The sequence below is a fragment of the Sebastes umbrosus genome, chromosome 16, assembly GCF_015220745.1.
Source record: "Sebastes umbrosus isolate fSebUmb1 chromosome 16, fSebUmb1.pri, whole genome shotgun sequence".
NCBI classification, from domain to species: Eukaryota; Metazoa; Chordata; class Actinopteri; order Perciformes; family Sebastidae; genus Sebastes; species Sebastes umbrosus.
Window position 1 is genome coordinate 14,765,839 of NC_051284.1, and position 18,691 is coordinate 14,784,529.

An 18,691-nucleotide genomic window follows, 5' to 3' on the forward strand; every position below is an offset into this window, starting at 1 on the left:
TCTTTCCTCTAAATTGCATTTTCACTACCAGCTGAAATCCGGAACCATGGCGACAACTGCTCAGCTGTTCGAGGTAAGATGACTGTTAGCTGTCAGGCTAGCCAGGATGCTAACTATCATTAACGTTATGGCTTAGAGGTTCTTACTCATTCATCCTGAGTGTGTCTAGACGGTGAATAATGACCCACACAGCTGTCCTAAGCTAGACAGAAGAGGGACACATATTTATCTGAGTTATTCGGGGTAATGTTAATGTTATTGAGCAGTAAAAGCAAGACTAAATGCTGTTAAACGTCATAGCAGGGTGTAATTCGTGTAGTAGCTTTCTTCTTCTTCTAGCATTTGGGGTTATAATAGATGGTGTTTTGTGTGTGAGGTATCAGTAAGATAAGAGAAGATAAGATGAACCTTTATAATCCCCAGAGGGAAATTCAGGTGTCAAAGCAGCAACATCAGCAAACAGAGTGAAACACAGGAGAGGTACAGGTATACAACAATTATAAAAACAATAATATAAAAGATACAGAGTGAATGGGTGAACATAGTGTGTGCAGTCCATCAATAAATACATGTAATATGTACATACAGTATGTGCAGTCTATAAAGTGGTATATAGAATGTATAGTGTAAAGTAAGTGGTATATAAGATGTATAGTGTAAAGTAAGTGGTATATAGGATGTATAGTGTAAAGTAAGTGGTATATAAGATGTAAAGTAAGTGTAAAGTGCACCAGTGGTTAGAGTCTAAGATGGTTGCAGATAGTGCATGTTTAAAGTCCTCATAGTTCTCATATGGGGATCAGCCTTGGTTGTGGGGCCTGATGGCTACCAGCATGAAGGACTGACCCAGGCGCTTTGTGTTGTTGTTATGAACCATCCAGACCTCTCAGGTCATCTGGATCAGGTCTGCTTAGTGTCCCCAGAGTCACAACTAAACATGCAGAAGAAGCAGCGTTCAGTTTTTATGCACCAAATATTTGGAACAAGCTCCCAGAAACCTGCAGGACCGCTCCAACTCTGAGTTCTTTTAAATCAGATAATGATCTTATACTGCACTAGAGCTTTTACTCTTGTGTGTTATATTCTTTTTTAGCTCCTATCCTAGCTTTTATTTTTAGCTTGTTCTTATTTTCTAATATTGAATGTTTTTATGTTTTTATAACTGTTTTAATTATGTCTTAATGTTCTTTTGCACTTTGTCGCAATGTCCTTGAATGTTTATGTAAAGCACTTTGAATTGCCCTGTTGCTGAAATGTGCTATACAAATAAAGCTGCCTAGCCTTGCCTTGCCTTTTGTGTGAGGTTATGATCAGTACACTCACCACTTCCTCTCCCCCTTCAGGAGCCATTTGATGCAGATGAGTACATTGAAAGGCTGGCATGGAGGACACCTGGAGGAGGCTCCAAAGGAGGAGCTGAAGCATTTGACCCCAAAAGGTACTGAAGGCGCTTGTCATTCACATTAACTGTACACATCTTCCCCCTGAACATGAGTCAGTAACTCTGTAGATTATCATACTTTAGGTTTTAGCCTCACTTGGTGACAATTTGGTGAATATCATTGTCACCTGGTTGCCTACATTTTTACTGTCTCACATTAATTTAAAAACAACCCAATGTTACCATGTCAAGAGTATTTTTACACAATCAACATTTACTATAGAGAGAGATCAGATAATATGCTGTATAATATACTCCTGCATCCTTTTTTTCTTGCATATACATTTAGCTTTGTTTTCAAGTAATACAGCTTTATAAATAAGCAATGCAGCTTTTCCACTAAATTCTGCTGACAGTGTAACACAGCTGATCATCTCTAATACGGTGCAGTCTCTTAAAATGACTCAATACTGTCTTCCTAGCCTATTTCAGTATGTAATTTACGCCTCATCCTTTCAAATTTTCACTGAAGTTGATTAGATTTTGACATTAAGATATTCTTCTTCTATCATGTCAAGTCATGCTAATAAACCAGAAAATACCCATCTCTATTCATATTATATTATGCTATTTCCCACAGCCTACCTCTTACTACAGCCCTCGTCTGCACTTCTTTGCAACTTTTTAAGGGGTTAAGAGCAAAAATTCTTTCTTCAAAATTCATCTTTACAAACATAATACTTGAAAAATAATAAGATGTGTGTTAAGTTGAAAGTCTTTCGAAATAAAGTAAGATTTCTTTATTTGCAGCTGCCAGTATCAACTTGCTAAACACTCAGAGTAAAACTGAGTTAGTCCTCCTGCACTTACTAAAGCTCATCTTGGTCTCTTCTATGCTCATTTTGTGTTTTTGATGGTTAGGCTGGAAAAAAAAAACATGAAATATCTAGCATTATCTATGTGATGGTATTCTCACTGCTTGTTGTTATGTTTACACTTGGGGACCGAGTTATTTCTCGTAAGCAAAAATGCCTAACAGTTTAACTATACTGTGGATCCATCCTGCCTTATCTACGTCCTCCACAAAACTGTTGCCACCACCTCCTCGGAAGTTCTTAGTGAAGAGTCGGAGACAACATATCTGTGGAGGCCACCATACTGTGAGTCACCAGCCAGGGAATGAGTGTCTATTGGGAAGGGATGGGAGATGTCTTTAAGCTGTAGCCACTGCTGAGGGAATTAGTCAAGAGATTATACACTCATCATTTTGGGATGTTTCCTTCTCTGTGAAATGTGGTGCTGACTTAGAACATTTGCTCTGCAGTCCTGATGGCACTTAAAATGCAGCTGACGAAGTTGCTAGTTTTCAGAGCTTCTTAAGTCTGGGGACCCAGGAATTAAGCCTCCGGCACGATTCTGTAACTAACTATAACTATAACTGTGAGGTCAGTGGGACAGGTTTAACTTGTGATACCTAATTACTCCTCCAGAGTAAGACCGTTTTTGTGTGTTTTACCTGTAGTGTATGTTGATTAGGCCACTGTGAAGTTCTGGATCTACAGTCTCTTTCCTCTGTGATAGGCTGTTGGAAGAATTTGAGAACCACATAGAAGAGCTGAAGCAGCTGGATGAGAAGATCCAGCGGCGGGTGGAGAAACTTGAGCATCAGTGTCATCGTGAGGCCAAGGAATTTGCCCACAAAGTGCAAGACTTGCAGAGAAGCAACCAGGTATGTTGTATTGTCAAGCAGCCGATCACACCTTGCTGCATGTCTTTGAGCTTTCTCTTTTTATTCATCACATTACAGAATTACTTTATCTTGTCTTTACATTCCCTCTGCTCTTTGTCAATTCAGGTGGCCTTTCAGCATTTCCAGGAGCTCGATGAGCATATCAGCTATGTGGCAACCAAGGTTTGTCACCTTGGCGACCAGCTGGAGGGGGTGAACACGCCTCGGCAGAGGGCCGTGGAAGCTCAGCGTCTGATGACCTACTTCAACGAGTTCTTGGATGGGGAGCTACGCAGTGACGTCTTCAATAACCCAGAGAAGGTGAGTGTTCTGCATTTGTTTCTTCCATTCACTTCAGTGGAGGTGTGTGTGTGTGTGTGTGTGTGACCACTGACGAGGATCCCCGCTGTGACACTGCTGGAGGTGAGAATGAACAGGATTATGAGGTAAACCATCCATATTAATTTGTCAAGTTTATCCCTTTAGTTGGATCCCTCGGCTAATTTGGATTAATAAACTGTCATTTGCTGTCTGACAATAGCTGGCTGATTGACTAGCATGGATGTCAACATGCTCATGTCAACCCTAATTGCATTTACAGGAGGTTGTCTGGGAGCGAGAATTTGGTTGGTCCTCAGCTTTGTGTCGCATTACAGCAGCAAAGAGCTTGTGGCATTATGGTACATATAAGGGCGGCGATAACATGCATGCAGGAAGATGACTTGCACACTTTTACTTAGTTCCTGCCTACACAGGGACTATGTTGATGTTAGACAAGTGACCCCTGAAAGTTTGATTTTGCAGTTTTGTAAGTGGCAGTAGGGAGATTGGGATGATTTAGATTAATTCCTGTTAGTAGCAACATCATTAGTGGATGCAGAGCAGCGAGTCTGGGGGTCAATCCCAGAGACGAGAGCTGGAGATGGAGCTAGTTTTCCGGAGAGGCATGCAGAAATATCTGGCCAGATTCCTTTTTTCCTGAGCATACCTCCAGACGAGGGGGAAAGAGGAAAGCTGCAAGTGAATAGCTGAAGGGGGATGGCTTTGCTAATCCTTCTGAAAGGGAGGGCTGGGCCGCCAGCGTGGAGACAAGTGCTGCTAAACCCTGACTGCAGGGAGACGGCTACATTACTTACATGGGATTTAGCTAATCTTAGCTGGGGGACAGATACTTAGAAAACCTTCGCCGAGCAGAAAGGCTGGATCCTCCTCACGGGAGCAGAGTAATGATGTTAGCTGAGGCAGGCATCTGCGGGAACAGAGGAGTTGCGGACGGCGGGCCTTTCGTAGGTCTGGGGCTTTTTCAGCCAGTGTGTATGTCAGGAGGGGCGGGGGGAGGGGGGTTCTCGACAGGGCCCCCTTCTTTAAGACAGATATCCCTGGCCGGACAGATTATTGAAGGCGATTTAGACTCCTGTGGGATTACAGCCCATTCAGAAAAGGCATGCCAATATAGAGTTGGATGTGCTGCTAAGTCAGGACTGCTGCTGCTGTTGCTGCTGCCGATGCCCAGGTGAGCGCAGCCTGTCTGTTATCAGCTCCCTGTTCAACATGGGGAGGTGGAGGAGGGCAGCGCTAAAATGATGATCCCCCAAGTGGAGACACCGCCGGCGGCCTGCCAGCTTTCTGTCTGGATGTCCACCTCTCATGGTCCTGTCGTGCTCTCACTCTCTTTTTGCCTCACCTGACTCTCTCTCTCACACACTCACTCATTCTCTCTCTCCTTCAGATTAAGGAGGCTGCTGATATAATTCAGAAGCTGCATCTCATTGCCCAGGAGCTGCCATTCGACAGGTGAGTCAGGTATCCTGGAGGCAGCTTTAGACAAGAGCACTGTCAAACAAGGGGAAGGTGGTGTATTAGTGATGTAGATTATTCCTCACAGTATAAACCCAATGCAGGATATATCGAGTATAAAAGTCTTTTATTTAGTATCATATTAGGTTTCTAGAAATTAAACACTCATTTACTTTTTAAAATGTATATCATTTGCAATTGTCTTCTTGAAGATTAATTATCTTTTCCCCTGACAGATTTGCAGATGTCAAGGCAAAAATTGCAAGTAAGTTTGTGGAAAAACTCCTGTCCCCATTACAAATACAGTATAAGTTATCTACAAATGATAATATTATTTTGTGTCTTTGTTTGTTTGCGTTCCTACCTAGGTAAGTACCATGACCTGGAGCGGCAGTTAATCCAGGAGTTCACAGCTGCCCAGCGCAGGGGTGAGATTGGACGTATGCGGGAGGTGGCAGCGGTTCTATTACATTTCAAGGTGACCTGGAAGAATCATATTTGATGTCTACATTTGATTTTTAGTCCACATTTAATCTAACATCAGACTTTGATAATTGGGATAGTCATTCGCTTCATATTTTATATACTGTTCTAATATGTACGTTTTCTTACGTCTCTAAATGTTGCTTTGAATCTGCACTTGTGATGTAATCTTGCAGGAAAGTAACTTCTGGGTTTTTTCATTCAAGGGCTATGCACACTGTGTGGATGTCTATATCAAGCAGTGTCAGGAAGTGAGTGTAAAAAGTTTCTCTTGTACACAATATTCCACTTTTTTTGGCCAGTAATATCCACAGACTCGTGGTTAACCCATTGTTTGTCTCCCTAGGGGGCCTACATGAGGAATGATGTGTTTGAGGACACTGCAGTCCTCTGCCAGAGAGTCAACAAGCAGGTGGGCGAGGTCTTCAGCAGCCCAGAGACCGTTATGGCCAAACTCATCCAGAACATCTTTGAAAACAAATTGCAGGTATTTCTATTATTTCTCATTTGTTTAGTTTTATTTAGACATGCCTTATTTGTTAATATTTAACACCTTTGTGTCTGCAGGCCCACGTTAGAGAAAAACTGGATGGGACTCGACACTCTGATGCAGAACAGTACCTCAAGAACCTCTATGACCTTTACACTAGGTATTTGTTCTCTTGTTCACATATTTGTTTTCATTCACTTTCTGTCTACACAGTAACCTTAATGCTTACATTTTACACACTTTCTTTTACACTTGTTCCAGAACCACAACATTGGCCACTAAGCTGACAGAATTCAACCTGGGCTCAGACAAGCACACTTTCCTGTCCAAGCTGATAAAGAGCATCTTCTCCTCATACCTTGAAAGCTACATTGACGTGGAGAGGGAATACCTCCGCAATCGAGGTGCCTCGATTCTGCAGCGCTACTACGACTCCAAAAATCACCAGAAACGCCTAATTGGCACCGGCAGGTCAGATTTTAGATCTCACATATTTTTCCAAAAATCAGTGCGGGAAGTTTTACAAAATGATAAGAAGTAATGGTGTAAAAAAATAATAATCATCTGTGTCTTTCTACAGTATCCAAGAACTGAAGGAGCGGATCAGACAGCGCACCAACCTCCCCCTTGGCCCTATCATTGACACCCATGGGGAGACCTTTCTGTCCCCAGAGCTAGTTGTCAACCTGCTGCAGGAGACACGTCATGCCTTTGAGAGATGCCACAGGGTGAGGCTACTAAAAAAAAAGTCAGAAAATTAGGCTGGGCTAAAATAGTTAAATGTGTTTCCTTTCTTTCTGTTTTGGGGTGACACAGCTTTCAGATCCTTCAGACCTGCCCAAGAACGCCTTCTCAATCTTCCTGCTGCTGGTTGACCATCTGTGTGTGGAACACATCGACTACGCCCTAGAGATTGGCCTTTCAGGTACATCCAATTCAGATCATGCTAATGACAATCTGTATTTACTGTGTGTTGATCTGACCTACTGTTAAGCAGTTAAAACTGGTGCCACACTGTCACTTTTTCCCAAATCAGGGGCACTGTGTCCCAAATCAGGAACTGAATTCTTTAAGGGATGCAGGCCACAGAGAATTCTAGATGACACAGTCCAGCTTCAGAGAAACTCAAATTAACGGTGCATTCAGGTAGTCCTTGTTAACTCGTAAAGGAACATTTCCAGTAGATAATAGCAGTCAACTGTCTTACCTTAATCAAAGCACAAGTTATATAGATTTTACATAAACACACAATAGACAACTGGGAAACAATACAATGGGTCAGTGATAAATATATACAACTTGAATAAATATATAATGAATATTTACAATTTGTCTGTAAAATCCTGTGATTATCATTTCCAGACTGCTAACAAAAACAAACCGTAGAGTTGTGAACAGATTGTTGTGTACTTACCAGTGACTCATGACTACCTGAAGGCAAATATCCCCATCGCCTGTTGTGACTTATAAATGTGAACTCGAAGATGCATCATGTGGTTTGAAACACGTGACGTCACCACTGTTGTTTTGCTTTTTACACCTAAAGGAAAAAAAATAATAAGATAATACACTGTTGGTGAAGTTACGTGCACCTACTACTGTTAATAGCCTTTTACCTTGTAATGAACCAGATGATGCTTGTTGCTATGGATACCATTCAATGATGCAACCAACTAATTTGATGGCAGTTAACAAAAAAATTTAAATTTCCAAATTACCTTGATGCACAGCAATCGTGGCCCTTTGTGGCATTTCCTTTCATTCTATATGTGGCTGAATATTGGAGGTTCGTAGCTTATCGTTTTCAGGCAGCTACAGTGGAACTAAACATGTTTATTCATCTCCAAGTGCTCAATTCATAAGGTATATTCTTCATCAAAGAAATGTAACACTGAATATCGCTGTGAATGTGTTTTGTACGTTGTATTTCTGTAGTTTCAACCCATAGAGAGCAGGCAACAGTGGTTTTCCTCCCCTTTGTGAATCATATTGATGTATCCTTTTACCTACCTTTTGGTTCACTGTTGGGACTTCCTCTCTTTCTCTTTGATCTACAGCGATTCCCTCATCAGATGCCAAGAATGCCAACCTGTACTTCCTGGACGTGGTTCAACAGGCGAACTCTATCTTCCACTTGTTTGACAAGCAGTTTAACGACCAGCTCATGCCTCTAATAAGGTCAGTTCTGGGTCAAAGGATAAAATCATGTATATTCCACAGTATTTGGTTATTCTTGCCACTGCCTCTGATCATCACATACTTTTAGATGAAAGGGAGATCTCTGATTTTACCTTTTTATAATCTGTGTCTCCAGCTCATCTCCAAAGTTGGCAGAGTGCCTGCACAAGAAGAAAGAGGTGATTGAACAGATGGAAGTGAAACTGGACACAGGAATCGACAGGTCAGTATGTTTAGAAGTTGCTCTTAGGTGTGATGTGTTTCATATGTGCAAACAAAAAAACCATAAAAGAACAATGAATGGTCTTTAAAACATTTTCCAATGTATTTTTCTGCTACTAATAGAACAATAAACTGCATGGTGGGGCAAATGAAGCACATCTTGGCAACGGAGCAGAAAAAGACTGATTTCAGGCCTGAGGACGAGAACAACGTCATGATCCAGTACACTACAGTAAGAGATACAAGGCCTCAGCTTCCACCACTGAGCTCACATGCAAAGTGAAACAAATCAGCAAATGCGACTTGCAAATCACTTACATCTGTTTATGTTGTTCTTAGAATAAACATTGAATGTTTTTGAATTACCTTTGGTATTTGTCAGCATGTTTTCCATGTGTCCCTGTGTGTGTCCCCGCCCGGCAGGCCTGCTCCAAGGTATGCGCCTACGTCAGTCGGCAGGTGGAGCACGTGCGGAAGTCCATGGATGGGAAAAACGTGGACACGGTGCTGACGGAGTTGGGCGTTCGTTTCCACCGGCTCATCCACGAGCACCTGCAGCAGTACAGCTACAGCTCAATGGGAGGCATGCTGGCCATCTGCGACGTGGCTGAATACCGACGAAGCGCCAAGGATTTCAGGGTGAGCGGGGGGGCAGAGGTCCAGGATACACTGGTCACAGGGCAAAACATGGCTCCTCCAACAAAGACCCTTGTTGTGTCTGTTACATAAAGTGGTTAGGTCAATTCAGGTGAATGCTCCAATCGTTTGGTGATTTTACACATTCAGTATATACAACAGGGCTGCAACTAAGAATTATTTATCATTGATTATTTCATCAATTCTTTTAAATGATAAATCTATAAAAAGTCATCGCAAATACCCAGAGTTTAAGGTGCCAGTGTCCAATTGCTTATTTTGTGACAACAGCTGTTAAAAGGTAATTGTTTTATTATACAGAAAAGCTGCAAATTCTCACATAGAAGACCCTGGCACCTTTAAATGTTTGACATTTTTGTTTGATAAATTACTTAAAGTGATTAATAGGTTATAAAACATTTTTCGCTCGATTAATTGGCCAATCATATCAGTACAACATTACAAGTACATGCAGAAATGGAGGAGATGGGCCATGTTTTTCAAGCACTGTGACTATAGAGATATTGATATTAGATATGACAGGGTTCATTTTAATAATACAGGTTACATCTTGTTTTGCACCTTCAGTCACAATACAATGAAACCTGTGATCTATAGTTTAGAGCATTTGTCATGACAGCCTTGCATGTATGCAGGGAATAACTTATATACTGTATGTAGTTTACATGGTATAATAAGGTAGTGTACTTATCTGTTCTCCAGGTCCCTCTGGTGCTGCAGCTCTTCGACACACTCCACGCCCTCTGTAACCTCCTGGTCGTTGCCCCTGACAACCTGAAGCAGGTCTGTTCAGGTGAGCAGCTCACCAATCTGGACCGAAACCTCCTGCACGCCTTCGTCCAGCTCAGAGTGGACTACCGTTCAGCCAGACTGGGCCGACACTTCAGTTAATGACTGACTCAACACCTTGCTGCCCTCCGTCCAGTAACCCATGCTTTGATGAAACGATGCACCTTGAAGATACCTGTTCCTGCTTCAGAGAAAGCATCGGCCTGGCCCCAGCATACAGACTTTACTGGGGTTGCTCTGTACATCATGGAGACAAAGGCTACTGCTCCTTGAATGTGGGAAATGTGCATTTTACCTTTTTTTCATTGTTAATTTCTCCAAGCTGAAGAAATTTAAATGTCTATTGACTTCAGATTTCATTTGTTTTTAAGTACTAATCCACCACCAATCCACATGGCTAAGAGTTCTGACTTATTATAAGTAAATGGACAACATTGATTTGTGTGCTTATGTAAAAAGAAACTTTTTTTTTTTTGATTGTGCCAAATATATAAATTCTGTGGCTGCAACTGTGCACAGGAATAGACCCCGAAGCTGCTGTAAAGGGAGACTGTCAACAATCACGCTGTAACGTCAGACATCAGGGCTGCAGTAGCACTGTGTATTGGGAGCAGCTACACGTTTAATGAAGTGTAGGGACCTGACAGAGACAGCCCCACCAAGCATGAGATACAGAACTCTGTCTGGCTAAGAGAGACACATGACCACCTCTCTAACCTTTAACCTCTAACAACAAAGTAGAGGTCAAGAAGCCATCACAGAGAAGTGTGATCTGAACTATTAACAGGTCTGAGAACCTCCCTGGAGGTTTGGGTGGTCCCTTTTTAGGCTAAGATGACTGGTGTGATGGGTCAGTGAGTATGTGTCACTGTAATTGCACAGATCAACACTTGCTCATCCAGCGGCGCACACAGTCCAAAGACATTGTTGGCTGGATCTGCAGTGTTTCTGGGTCAGGGGACATTGAAATGTTGACCTCTGCTGATTTAAGGAAACAAACTAGAGGGGACATCTTCACACAGGGCTTATTTGGTCTCAGTCACTGTCTTCTGCACTAAAAAAAAGAAGGCCGATCATTTCCCTGATGGCTGAAACCGTCTCCTAGGCCAAGCTGCTCCCACTGTACTGCTGTTTACCTTAATTAGTGACTCATTAAAAAAAGATGTTGCATTTTATTATTGTCCCTCTTCTGAACATCCTTAATAAATGGGGAGCTGTGAATAGAAAGTTTGGCCAATTCTCTCCGCGAATGTCACTTTCAAAGTGAGATGAAACAGTCTTCCTTTCTATAGAAGTCATCAAGTATTCATGGGAATTTTTGCCACCAGAGTAAAGTTCTTTCTTAGACTTCAGGAAGTGAGCAGAGCCAGAGGGGATTAGATATCTACGAGTTGATGAATTGTGTGCAGTAGTCATGGACTGGGGGAGAGCCGGGGAGATAGAGACGCCTGAGAGCTCAGTTCCAGCTCCGGCTGGTTAGTGTTGTGTAGAAGGTACACACAGTGCTGTGCAAGTTCAAACAACATAATTAATTAGGCTAATATTAATATTATCAATGCCACATAAATTCAATTCTCTCATCCCTAATCACAACTGGATAGCTTGTAAAAATTATTGTGTTAGGCCCTGATGCAAACAGTGGGTCTTTTCCAAACATTTGAAAACTATTTGTTTTTGCGGCGATTAATGTGTGCGGCGCAGGAAGGGGTTGGGGGAGCGGAGCCGGGCCAGGGACGATAACTGGTGTGGAGACGGAGGCAGAGGCGCAGCCTGGCCCCAGGGACTCCCAGCGCAGGCACATGGAAGAGGGGGAGGGATGTGTTTTTGGGGTGGGTGTTTGAGCAGGTGGAGGGGATTAGTAATACTGTCAACACTGGAGAGCTGGATAAGACTGTCCTCTCTTACTCGTCGGTTTGAGCAGCTCTTGCATACACATTCAGACACATAAAGACGCCAACACATACAAACACAGGGGCGACAGGACAGGAGAGGGAAACGTATCTGTGGTTGAACTGACCATGGACAAGTTGTTCATGTTCCACCTTTGATTCTACTTCTTGTTGAGGCTGCAGGAGTTTTACTCATCCACATCCTTCCATAAAACTAAAGCACTCAATAAGCACCTACAATATGTTTCCCATAGTCATTCAAGTACTAGGAAACCTTCCTAATATCACAGTGATTGGCCCTGAATTAGTGACGCCTATCCAGGAATCTTGAATTTGAGACTTCAGGATGTTGATGTAATAGTTACTTAAGTAAATTTAGTTAAGCAAAGCTTTAAAAATGAGGCCCCAACCCAAATGTTTTGAAGATACAGTACGTCTGTCATTTATAGCACAAACCATCAGATCTGTGGATGTAAATAGGACCTTCTCATGTCTGTAAAAACAATTACACAATTTCAAAATTCTGCAACTGAATCCTCTTTTCCACTGACCACAGATACCCTTATTTGTTTCCCCTTTTTCATGCATCTCCCTCCCTTTGTCTCCCCCTGCCAAATCATCAACCATACTTTCCTGTCTCTCCACTCTTTCTGCACACCCGGCTGGTCCTCCAACATCCCATAAATCCTTGCTTTCGGCGCATTGCTGCTACCCCAACTAGGCCGGCCCTCCCTCTGCCTCCTGGAGCACTGACAATAAAGCATTACAGCAGTCAATCCATGTCAACAACAGCTTTGCTTAATTCCTGCTAAACACGTTTAAACTAAATCTTCACCTAATGATGCATAATGATTTGCTCTTTAGTGTGCTGGCGGCTCGTATCAATTTTGGTGGTGTATTTTACCCGCCATCGGAAAGATGACTCAGGTGGTCTAACTGTAGCAGAGAGACAGGGACGGTATTAAGGATCCCCCTGTTAAAATTAGTCAGGTAATCGTGACTAGACACACTGCAGAGCGTGTTGCCCTCATACAGAATAAATCGGGGTTTCTCATGCTAAATGGCGTTGGCTCGTACTTCAAATATAATAAAATTCTGCATTTATAAATCATGCCACAGATGTGATCAGTGTCAACTGTTTGATTATTTAACTCAGTTTAACTTCAGTAAAAATAATGAATATGCGCAGTTCAGTTAAGAATGCTGTATAAACTGGGTATCCATAGAAAGCACTTTGTCCTTTCAAATCTATTCTTTAGGATTTCTCTGAGAGACTTTCCTGATGTGGGCACACAGCCAGGCCCTCTGATGTGATGCAGATGTTGCCCTGGCCTTGACCTCCTGCCCATACGATGCCGGGGCCAAAATGGCACAGGTGCCGCGCCACCTTCAGTCTTGGGCAGCCGGGAGCTGCACTGTGCAGGATGTGAACGCTGCCAACTCTCCTCCTTTGCTCACTTTTCTCATAATCAAGCTCTAGTCTGATGGGGCTTAATGAAACTCTCTCTTGATTCCTGCAATCATACACAACTGTCCTTATGATGACGCAAAACTAGCGTGCTTGTCCTTTTTTTTTTCCACCCTCCCCCACGCCTGCTCTCCTATAAGAACACTATTAATTCTCTGCCATAGCGGAGTGTTTTCCAGTGCTATTTCCTGGCCCGGTGCCTGTGCCTTGCTCTCTCTTGGCTGGGTTTGTCTGGTTGACTGCTCCACAGGAACAGACTGGCACTCTAGCTGAGGGCTCCAGGGTCTGCACACACAATCCACTAAACATGTCTCTGTGTGAAGAGCTGCACTGCTTCCGAAATATGAAGTCCTGATTTACCACATATTAAGCCTATCTGTAATTATAATTATTCACGTGTACTATCCTTTATTATTATTAATGTGTATGACTAGAATTTTAGTAGTAGCAGCAGCAATATAAATTATAATTAAATGCGCAAAAATGCACATTTCTATTGTTATCTCAATATAATATACATGCATGCATGCTTAAAATCATGCAACATACACCCACTGGCTGACAAATTGGCAGATGTACAAATACACATAAAAATGCCTACTGTATACACGACATATTAAAATCACACAGTGACAGTATAAAGAACAAATTGATTCTGATGGTTAAGGGACTTCAGTGCTAAACACATTCACTCACAGGGCAAACAAACATCTGTTTGTTTGTAAGGCCTATGGCCCTCCTAACCCACTGATGTTGAACCAAGCCTGCACACATGCCAGAGAAACAAATGAGGTCTCTCTCTCCTCCACTGAAGATGAAACACTGCATCACCAAAGCATGTGCATTTGTCTAATCAAGCTTTTGCCTGCGGCTACATCGAATGTAAATGAATAGGCTTGTGTGTGCCAGCCTCTATTTCTGTTCGGGCTGGCTGCTGTTTGATGATGAAATGGTGCGGTGAACATCAGACAGAAGGGGGCACTAGTGCTCCAGTGTTGCTCTCCTCCCCTGTGGAGCCCTCTCTTCCTCAGAGCTCCTCACAATGGGGATCTGCCTGAGGGGGGAAATGTTGCTTTTTTAGGTCTGTGAGCGCATATCCCTTAATCCCCAGCCATGATTGACAATCATGATTTAGGGTATATGGTGTCCCATTCTAATCCACGAGCAATGATTTCATTTGCATACCTTCCATACATGGCCTCATTTTGGAGGAAACGGCTGCCTTTGTAAGTGATACAGAAAGAGAGAGGGAGAAAGCTGAACTGAGTGAGAGCAAGATAGAGAATAAGGAGGAGAAAGAGAATGGATGGGGGAATGTTTGTGGGGTTTTTTCTTCTTCTTTTTTTTGCCAGAAGGAAGATGATAGCAGTCTCCATGCCCAACCAAACATCCCCGTATATATATGCCTTCCCTCTGCAGCACTTTCCCTTGTCACACACACAATGCATGTGCGCATTCAAACTCTCAAGCACAGTCACAAGTATATTCAGAAATGTAAAGATGTATGGAGACGCGGGAGCACGGAGGAACACACAGAGATGCTCCCTCACACGATGCAAAACTAAATTGCTATTTGCTCATTTTATAACCAAGTCAGGCTTAATTATAATCATGGGAGTTTGGGAGTTACCGTATAATCTCTAGAAGGTATTAAGAATTACCCAGAGCACACCACAGTGAAAAAGAAACAAATACAAATACGTACAATTATTTCCCAGTCATAACACCCAGGGGAGTCTGAATCAAATAATGCTCAGTGTTTGGTATGCCCACAGAGACCATTCATCCTCGCTTTTATCTACTGAGGAAGTGGAACAGAAGTGAAACACTGGATAAAAGGTCAAAGGGGTCACATTTCAGTGTTAGGTAAAGGTACAAATTATGTACAAGGAATGATTAATTGTATGCTTAGATATAATCTGATACTGAATATCCACATATATTTTTTAGTTTTCAAAATGATTTCTGTTGCTTTTAAATTACTATTCTCTGTCTTCTCTGTAGTCTGTCTTCTAGACTTATATATAATATTAATTAATATAATATAATGTAGTACATAAAGTGATTTTAAATAGTAAACAAATGCAAAATTACACCACTTTTGTAACTGTTTGATTACAGTATAATCAATACTGACAAATTAATTTGAAATTATACTATTACTTGTAATTTTATTTTTACATTGTTCCGTTATTACCAAAAAAAAGAAAAAAAATTATAATATATAATTTTTAGGACAAATTATTTAATTAAGAATTCAAAGTGTATCAGGTCAGATTGCATTATCTAGATGCAAGGTGTGAGGTAATCCTATAATTAATAAAAACAAATATAAATGATAATATAATTTTAATATAATTTTAACTCATTATTTTTACATTTTAGTGGATTTTACATTTTAGTTGATTTAATGAAATGGTGCAGCCATAAAAGCATGAAGTCATGGGTTTGAAAATGTCATTTAGTGAATGATATATAAAAGAACTATCCTGTAGATATATAGTGATATATATGAGGAGTTGAATCCAGCTGTTACATGATTTATATATATATGAAACTATCACACAGTGTGGAGTAAGATGACATTAACAAAGCTACTTAAGGGGGAACAAAAGCATAAAAGTGCATGTTAAGGGGTTAAACCCTCTTATGATTTAACATAAGATTGCATTAAACGCACAGCTCCTGCTTTACACCTATTTACATGCACACATCAATTCACACTTAAAATATTCAAATAGCAATGGTGTCATTTTCAAAACAAATGTCAAATATCCCTCATCTATATTTATCTGATTCTGAGTCCCCGAGGCGATGCTGCCAAGGTTATGCTTACAACAGAGGGAAGAGATAATGAGGGAGCCTCTTCTCCCTAAGTAATCACCACCATATACTGTACCATCCATCCATCCATCCTTCCTCTCTGACTGACTGAGCCTGGCCAGGTCTCTGTGACAGAGGACTCCCCTTTGGAACAATAACAGTCTGATAATCTCCTCTTATCTCCAGTGTGTTTAGTGCCTGGTTAACAGGCTGTCTACTTGATGGGTGTCTCTCCACGCCTCCGCCATCGGGGAATGATCGTGTCATCATGGACCTGAGAAAAAAAAGGCAACAGTAGAGCAGGGGCGAATTAATCTTATATGTTTTAGTAGGAGTTGCACAATATTACATGTAGAAAACAAATAATGTACATGATTAATTTGGAACTGAACGGGTAAATTTGTACTTCTGCAATACTTTCCTAAATCTAAATCTAGCATGACAATGAGGGCAGGTATATGGACAGAGTCGTGTGTGTACCTGTCCTGAGTTTCCTCCCCCTCTGGCCTCACCCAGCCCAGTTCTCATCCAGGGTGTCAGTGTGGGAGGTGGCGTGGAATTAGGCCGCCTGAGGGTGTGAGCACTTGAGCATCGCACCCATCATCCCACCTCCATGGGCCATCCCACCCTCTTAGCACTGTTTACCAGGCCTGGCCTAATTGATTCCCTCTCTTTATCTTTTTACCTCCTTAATTTTGTTATTAAGTGTGCGGGAGAAGCGCGAAAGCTCCTCTTTTTCCCATTTTGAGAAATTATACTCTTGTACTTGATCCAGCTAACAGGATTTTCTTAAATTACTTTATAAAAGACCATCTTTTAACTTTCTTCTTTCTCTCTCTATCCATTCATTAGCAGGTCTGCCTGAAGGCCTGCTCACATCAATTTCTTGGGTTAAAGTTACAAACTTAGGCAGCTCAGCTCGACGCTCACGGTGGTTTGCGGACGAGTGGGGGTGGCTGGGGGTGGAATGGGGACGAATTATTAATTTCTGAAGTATTAGAAAAATAAAGAGATTGAATTAAGAGTATTGGTCCTCTGTTATCCAGCATGGCTAGCCTCAGGGACTTACTGTGGTGGAGGACATTATGCTAATTCTCTCCCTCTCTCTCTCTCTCTCCCTCATAGCCTGCTATCATCCATTCTCTCTACCTCCCTCCCTTTTTCAGCCTCTCTCCCTCTCTCTCTTTCTAGCAGTCAATCTCTGCTCTCCTATAATCTTCCTCTCTCTGTGTCTCCGTCTCTTTAATCTTCATCAGTCAGCAGAGACAGAGACAGTGTAGAGAGAGTGTCTCCTGTCAAAGCAGCTCCTCTCTGGCTCGCTATTCTCTCCCGTCTCATTCATGAAGTGTTGGTTCCCAAAATCAGCAAAAGCAAATTAAAGGTCAGGAAGAGGGAGCCAAGGCACCCACAGTTCAAAGTAAAGGTTCATAATCAAGGTTTTTAAAGATGCTGGAAACTAAACAGAAACCTTCACATTCTCTATCACTTTATCGATGGTGAGGTGCATGTATAAAGTTATGTGTGGTTAGGATCAATAGGCTGAATCAAAAGGTGTTGGAGTCCTGGGCGGGAGCCCCCGAGGAGGCAGAATCTTTATTTTCCTTGCAGCTTTAAATGTTATATATGATATCTTATCAAAGGGGAACTGATTTTACACATCGAAGTCTGTTAACAGGTGTTGAGGAGTACTTTTTGTATATGTGAAAAACTTGCATAAAGCCTTTTAATAATAGTAATCGCTCAGGGAAAGTGCGCCGGGAGTGTGGTGATGTAGTTTAAAGAGCGAAAAGACACATTAAGGGCTGGCAGAAGGGGAGGCGGATAGGTCCAACAAACACAAGGCTTTTATCCAGGAGACCGCTGTTTGTGTCCCATGTGTTAAGTTTCACTTTCACGTTACAATTAGCTGTTCGTGTCCCATGTTCACAACGTACAGTTTCATTTTCACTTTTCACTACAAACGCAGTTTTTAGTTTTAAGCCCAACCATTTAGTTAATTTCCTAAACCTAACTAAGTGGTTTTGATGGTAAATATAAAGTGACGCCAAGGGCAAAGCAGCTATATGTGACGAGGCAGGATGAGAACGTGTTGAGACTACAAATTTGAAAATGAAAGAAAAAAGGGGGTTTGGAGTAAGAAAGAAGCAACCTTACTACCAGACCTCCGTGGCTCCTCATCTCGAGGCTACATTAGCCGCTGCAAGGAAAACAAACCCAAATCTCTGACTGAACTGTTGGCTGTAAAGTTGCATTATGGGTAATGTAGGCGCCAGGTTTTGACAAGGAAGAAGAAAGCATGGTGAAAAAAAAAGATGACATCTCTGGTTCTGCAGCATCGATTTTGGGTTTTTTCATTTTAAACTGTCCATCGTGAGTCCGACAATGTTATCAGTAGAGTACACTTTGAATGGTGGAGGAAGGGTGGGGGTCGAAGGTGTTTGGGTTGAGGGGTGGCAGGGAGAATGAAGCTGAAGGGACTTCAATATTCATGTATTCTTATTATTTATGTATCAATGGTCTGTTGTATCATGAATTCAACATTTAAAGTTTTAAAAACACAAGTGAAACAGTGGCTAAAACAACAACAAAGATATGAACACTGAGTCAATTTTGAATGGATCCAATTCAACAAATACATTTATGCCTACATAGCCTACTTACACTCTTAGACACAATATATGTCAGTGCATCAGACTCTGTTTTATCTGTTTTGTTGTTTATATTCTGAATCTGATGTAGCAATTATTTTTTTAAGAATTCAAAAGCCTAACCAGGAACAAATTAT

At 41.7% G+C, this 18,691-nt stretch overlaps 1 protein-coding gene across 1 annotated transcript; it reads left to right on the forward strand.

Moving 5' to 3' along the window:
* Positions 1 to 46: 46 nt before the first annotated feature.
* On the forward strand, positions 47 to 10,953 carry exoc5 (exocyst complex component 5). Its single transcript, XM_037796817.1, has 18 exons — positions 47 to 73; positions 1,344 to 1,438; positions 2,963 to 3,110; positions 3,237 to 3,431; positions 4,840 to 4,904; positions 5,144 to 5,172; positions 5,276 to 5,385; positions 5,597 to 5,641; positions 5,737 to 5,877; positions 5,958 to 6,040; positions 6,142 to 6,351; positions 6,461 to 6,608; positions 6,697 to 6,805; positions 7,938 to 8,058; positions 8,195 to 8,281; positions 8,404 to 8,512; positions 8,704 to 8,919; positions 9,640 to 10,953. Exons 1-18 carry the CDS (start codon positions 47 to 49, stop codon positions 9,826 to 9,828), a joined length of 2,127 nt encoding a protein of 708 aa, XP_037652745.1. The 3' UTR covers positions 9,829 to 10,953.
* Positions 10,954 to 18,691: the final 7,738 nt, after the last annotated feature.

Excerpts from the sequence above, each read along its gene's own strand:
- exoc5 (XM_037796817.1), top strand. The coding sequence starts at position 47 with ATGGCGACAACTGCTCAGCTGTTCGAG. Across the intron at positions 4,905-5,143 it reads CAGGAGCTGCCATTCGACAG|ATTTGCAGATGTCAAGGCAA; the intron begins GTGAGTCAGGTA and ends TTCCCCTGACAG. Across the intron at positions 8,282-8,403 it reads CTGGACACAGGAATCGACAG|AACAATAAACTGCATGGTGG; the intron begins GTCAGTATGTTT and ends TGCTACTAATAG.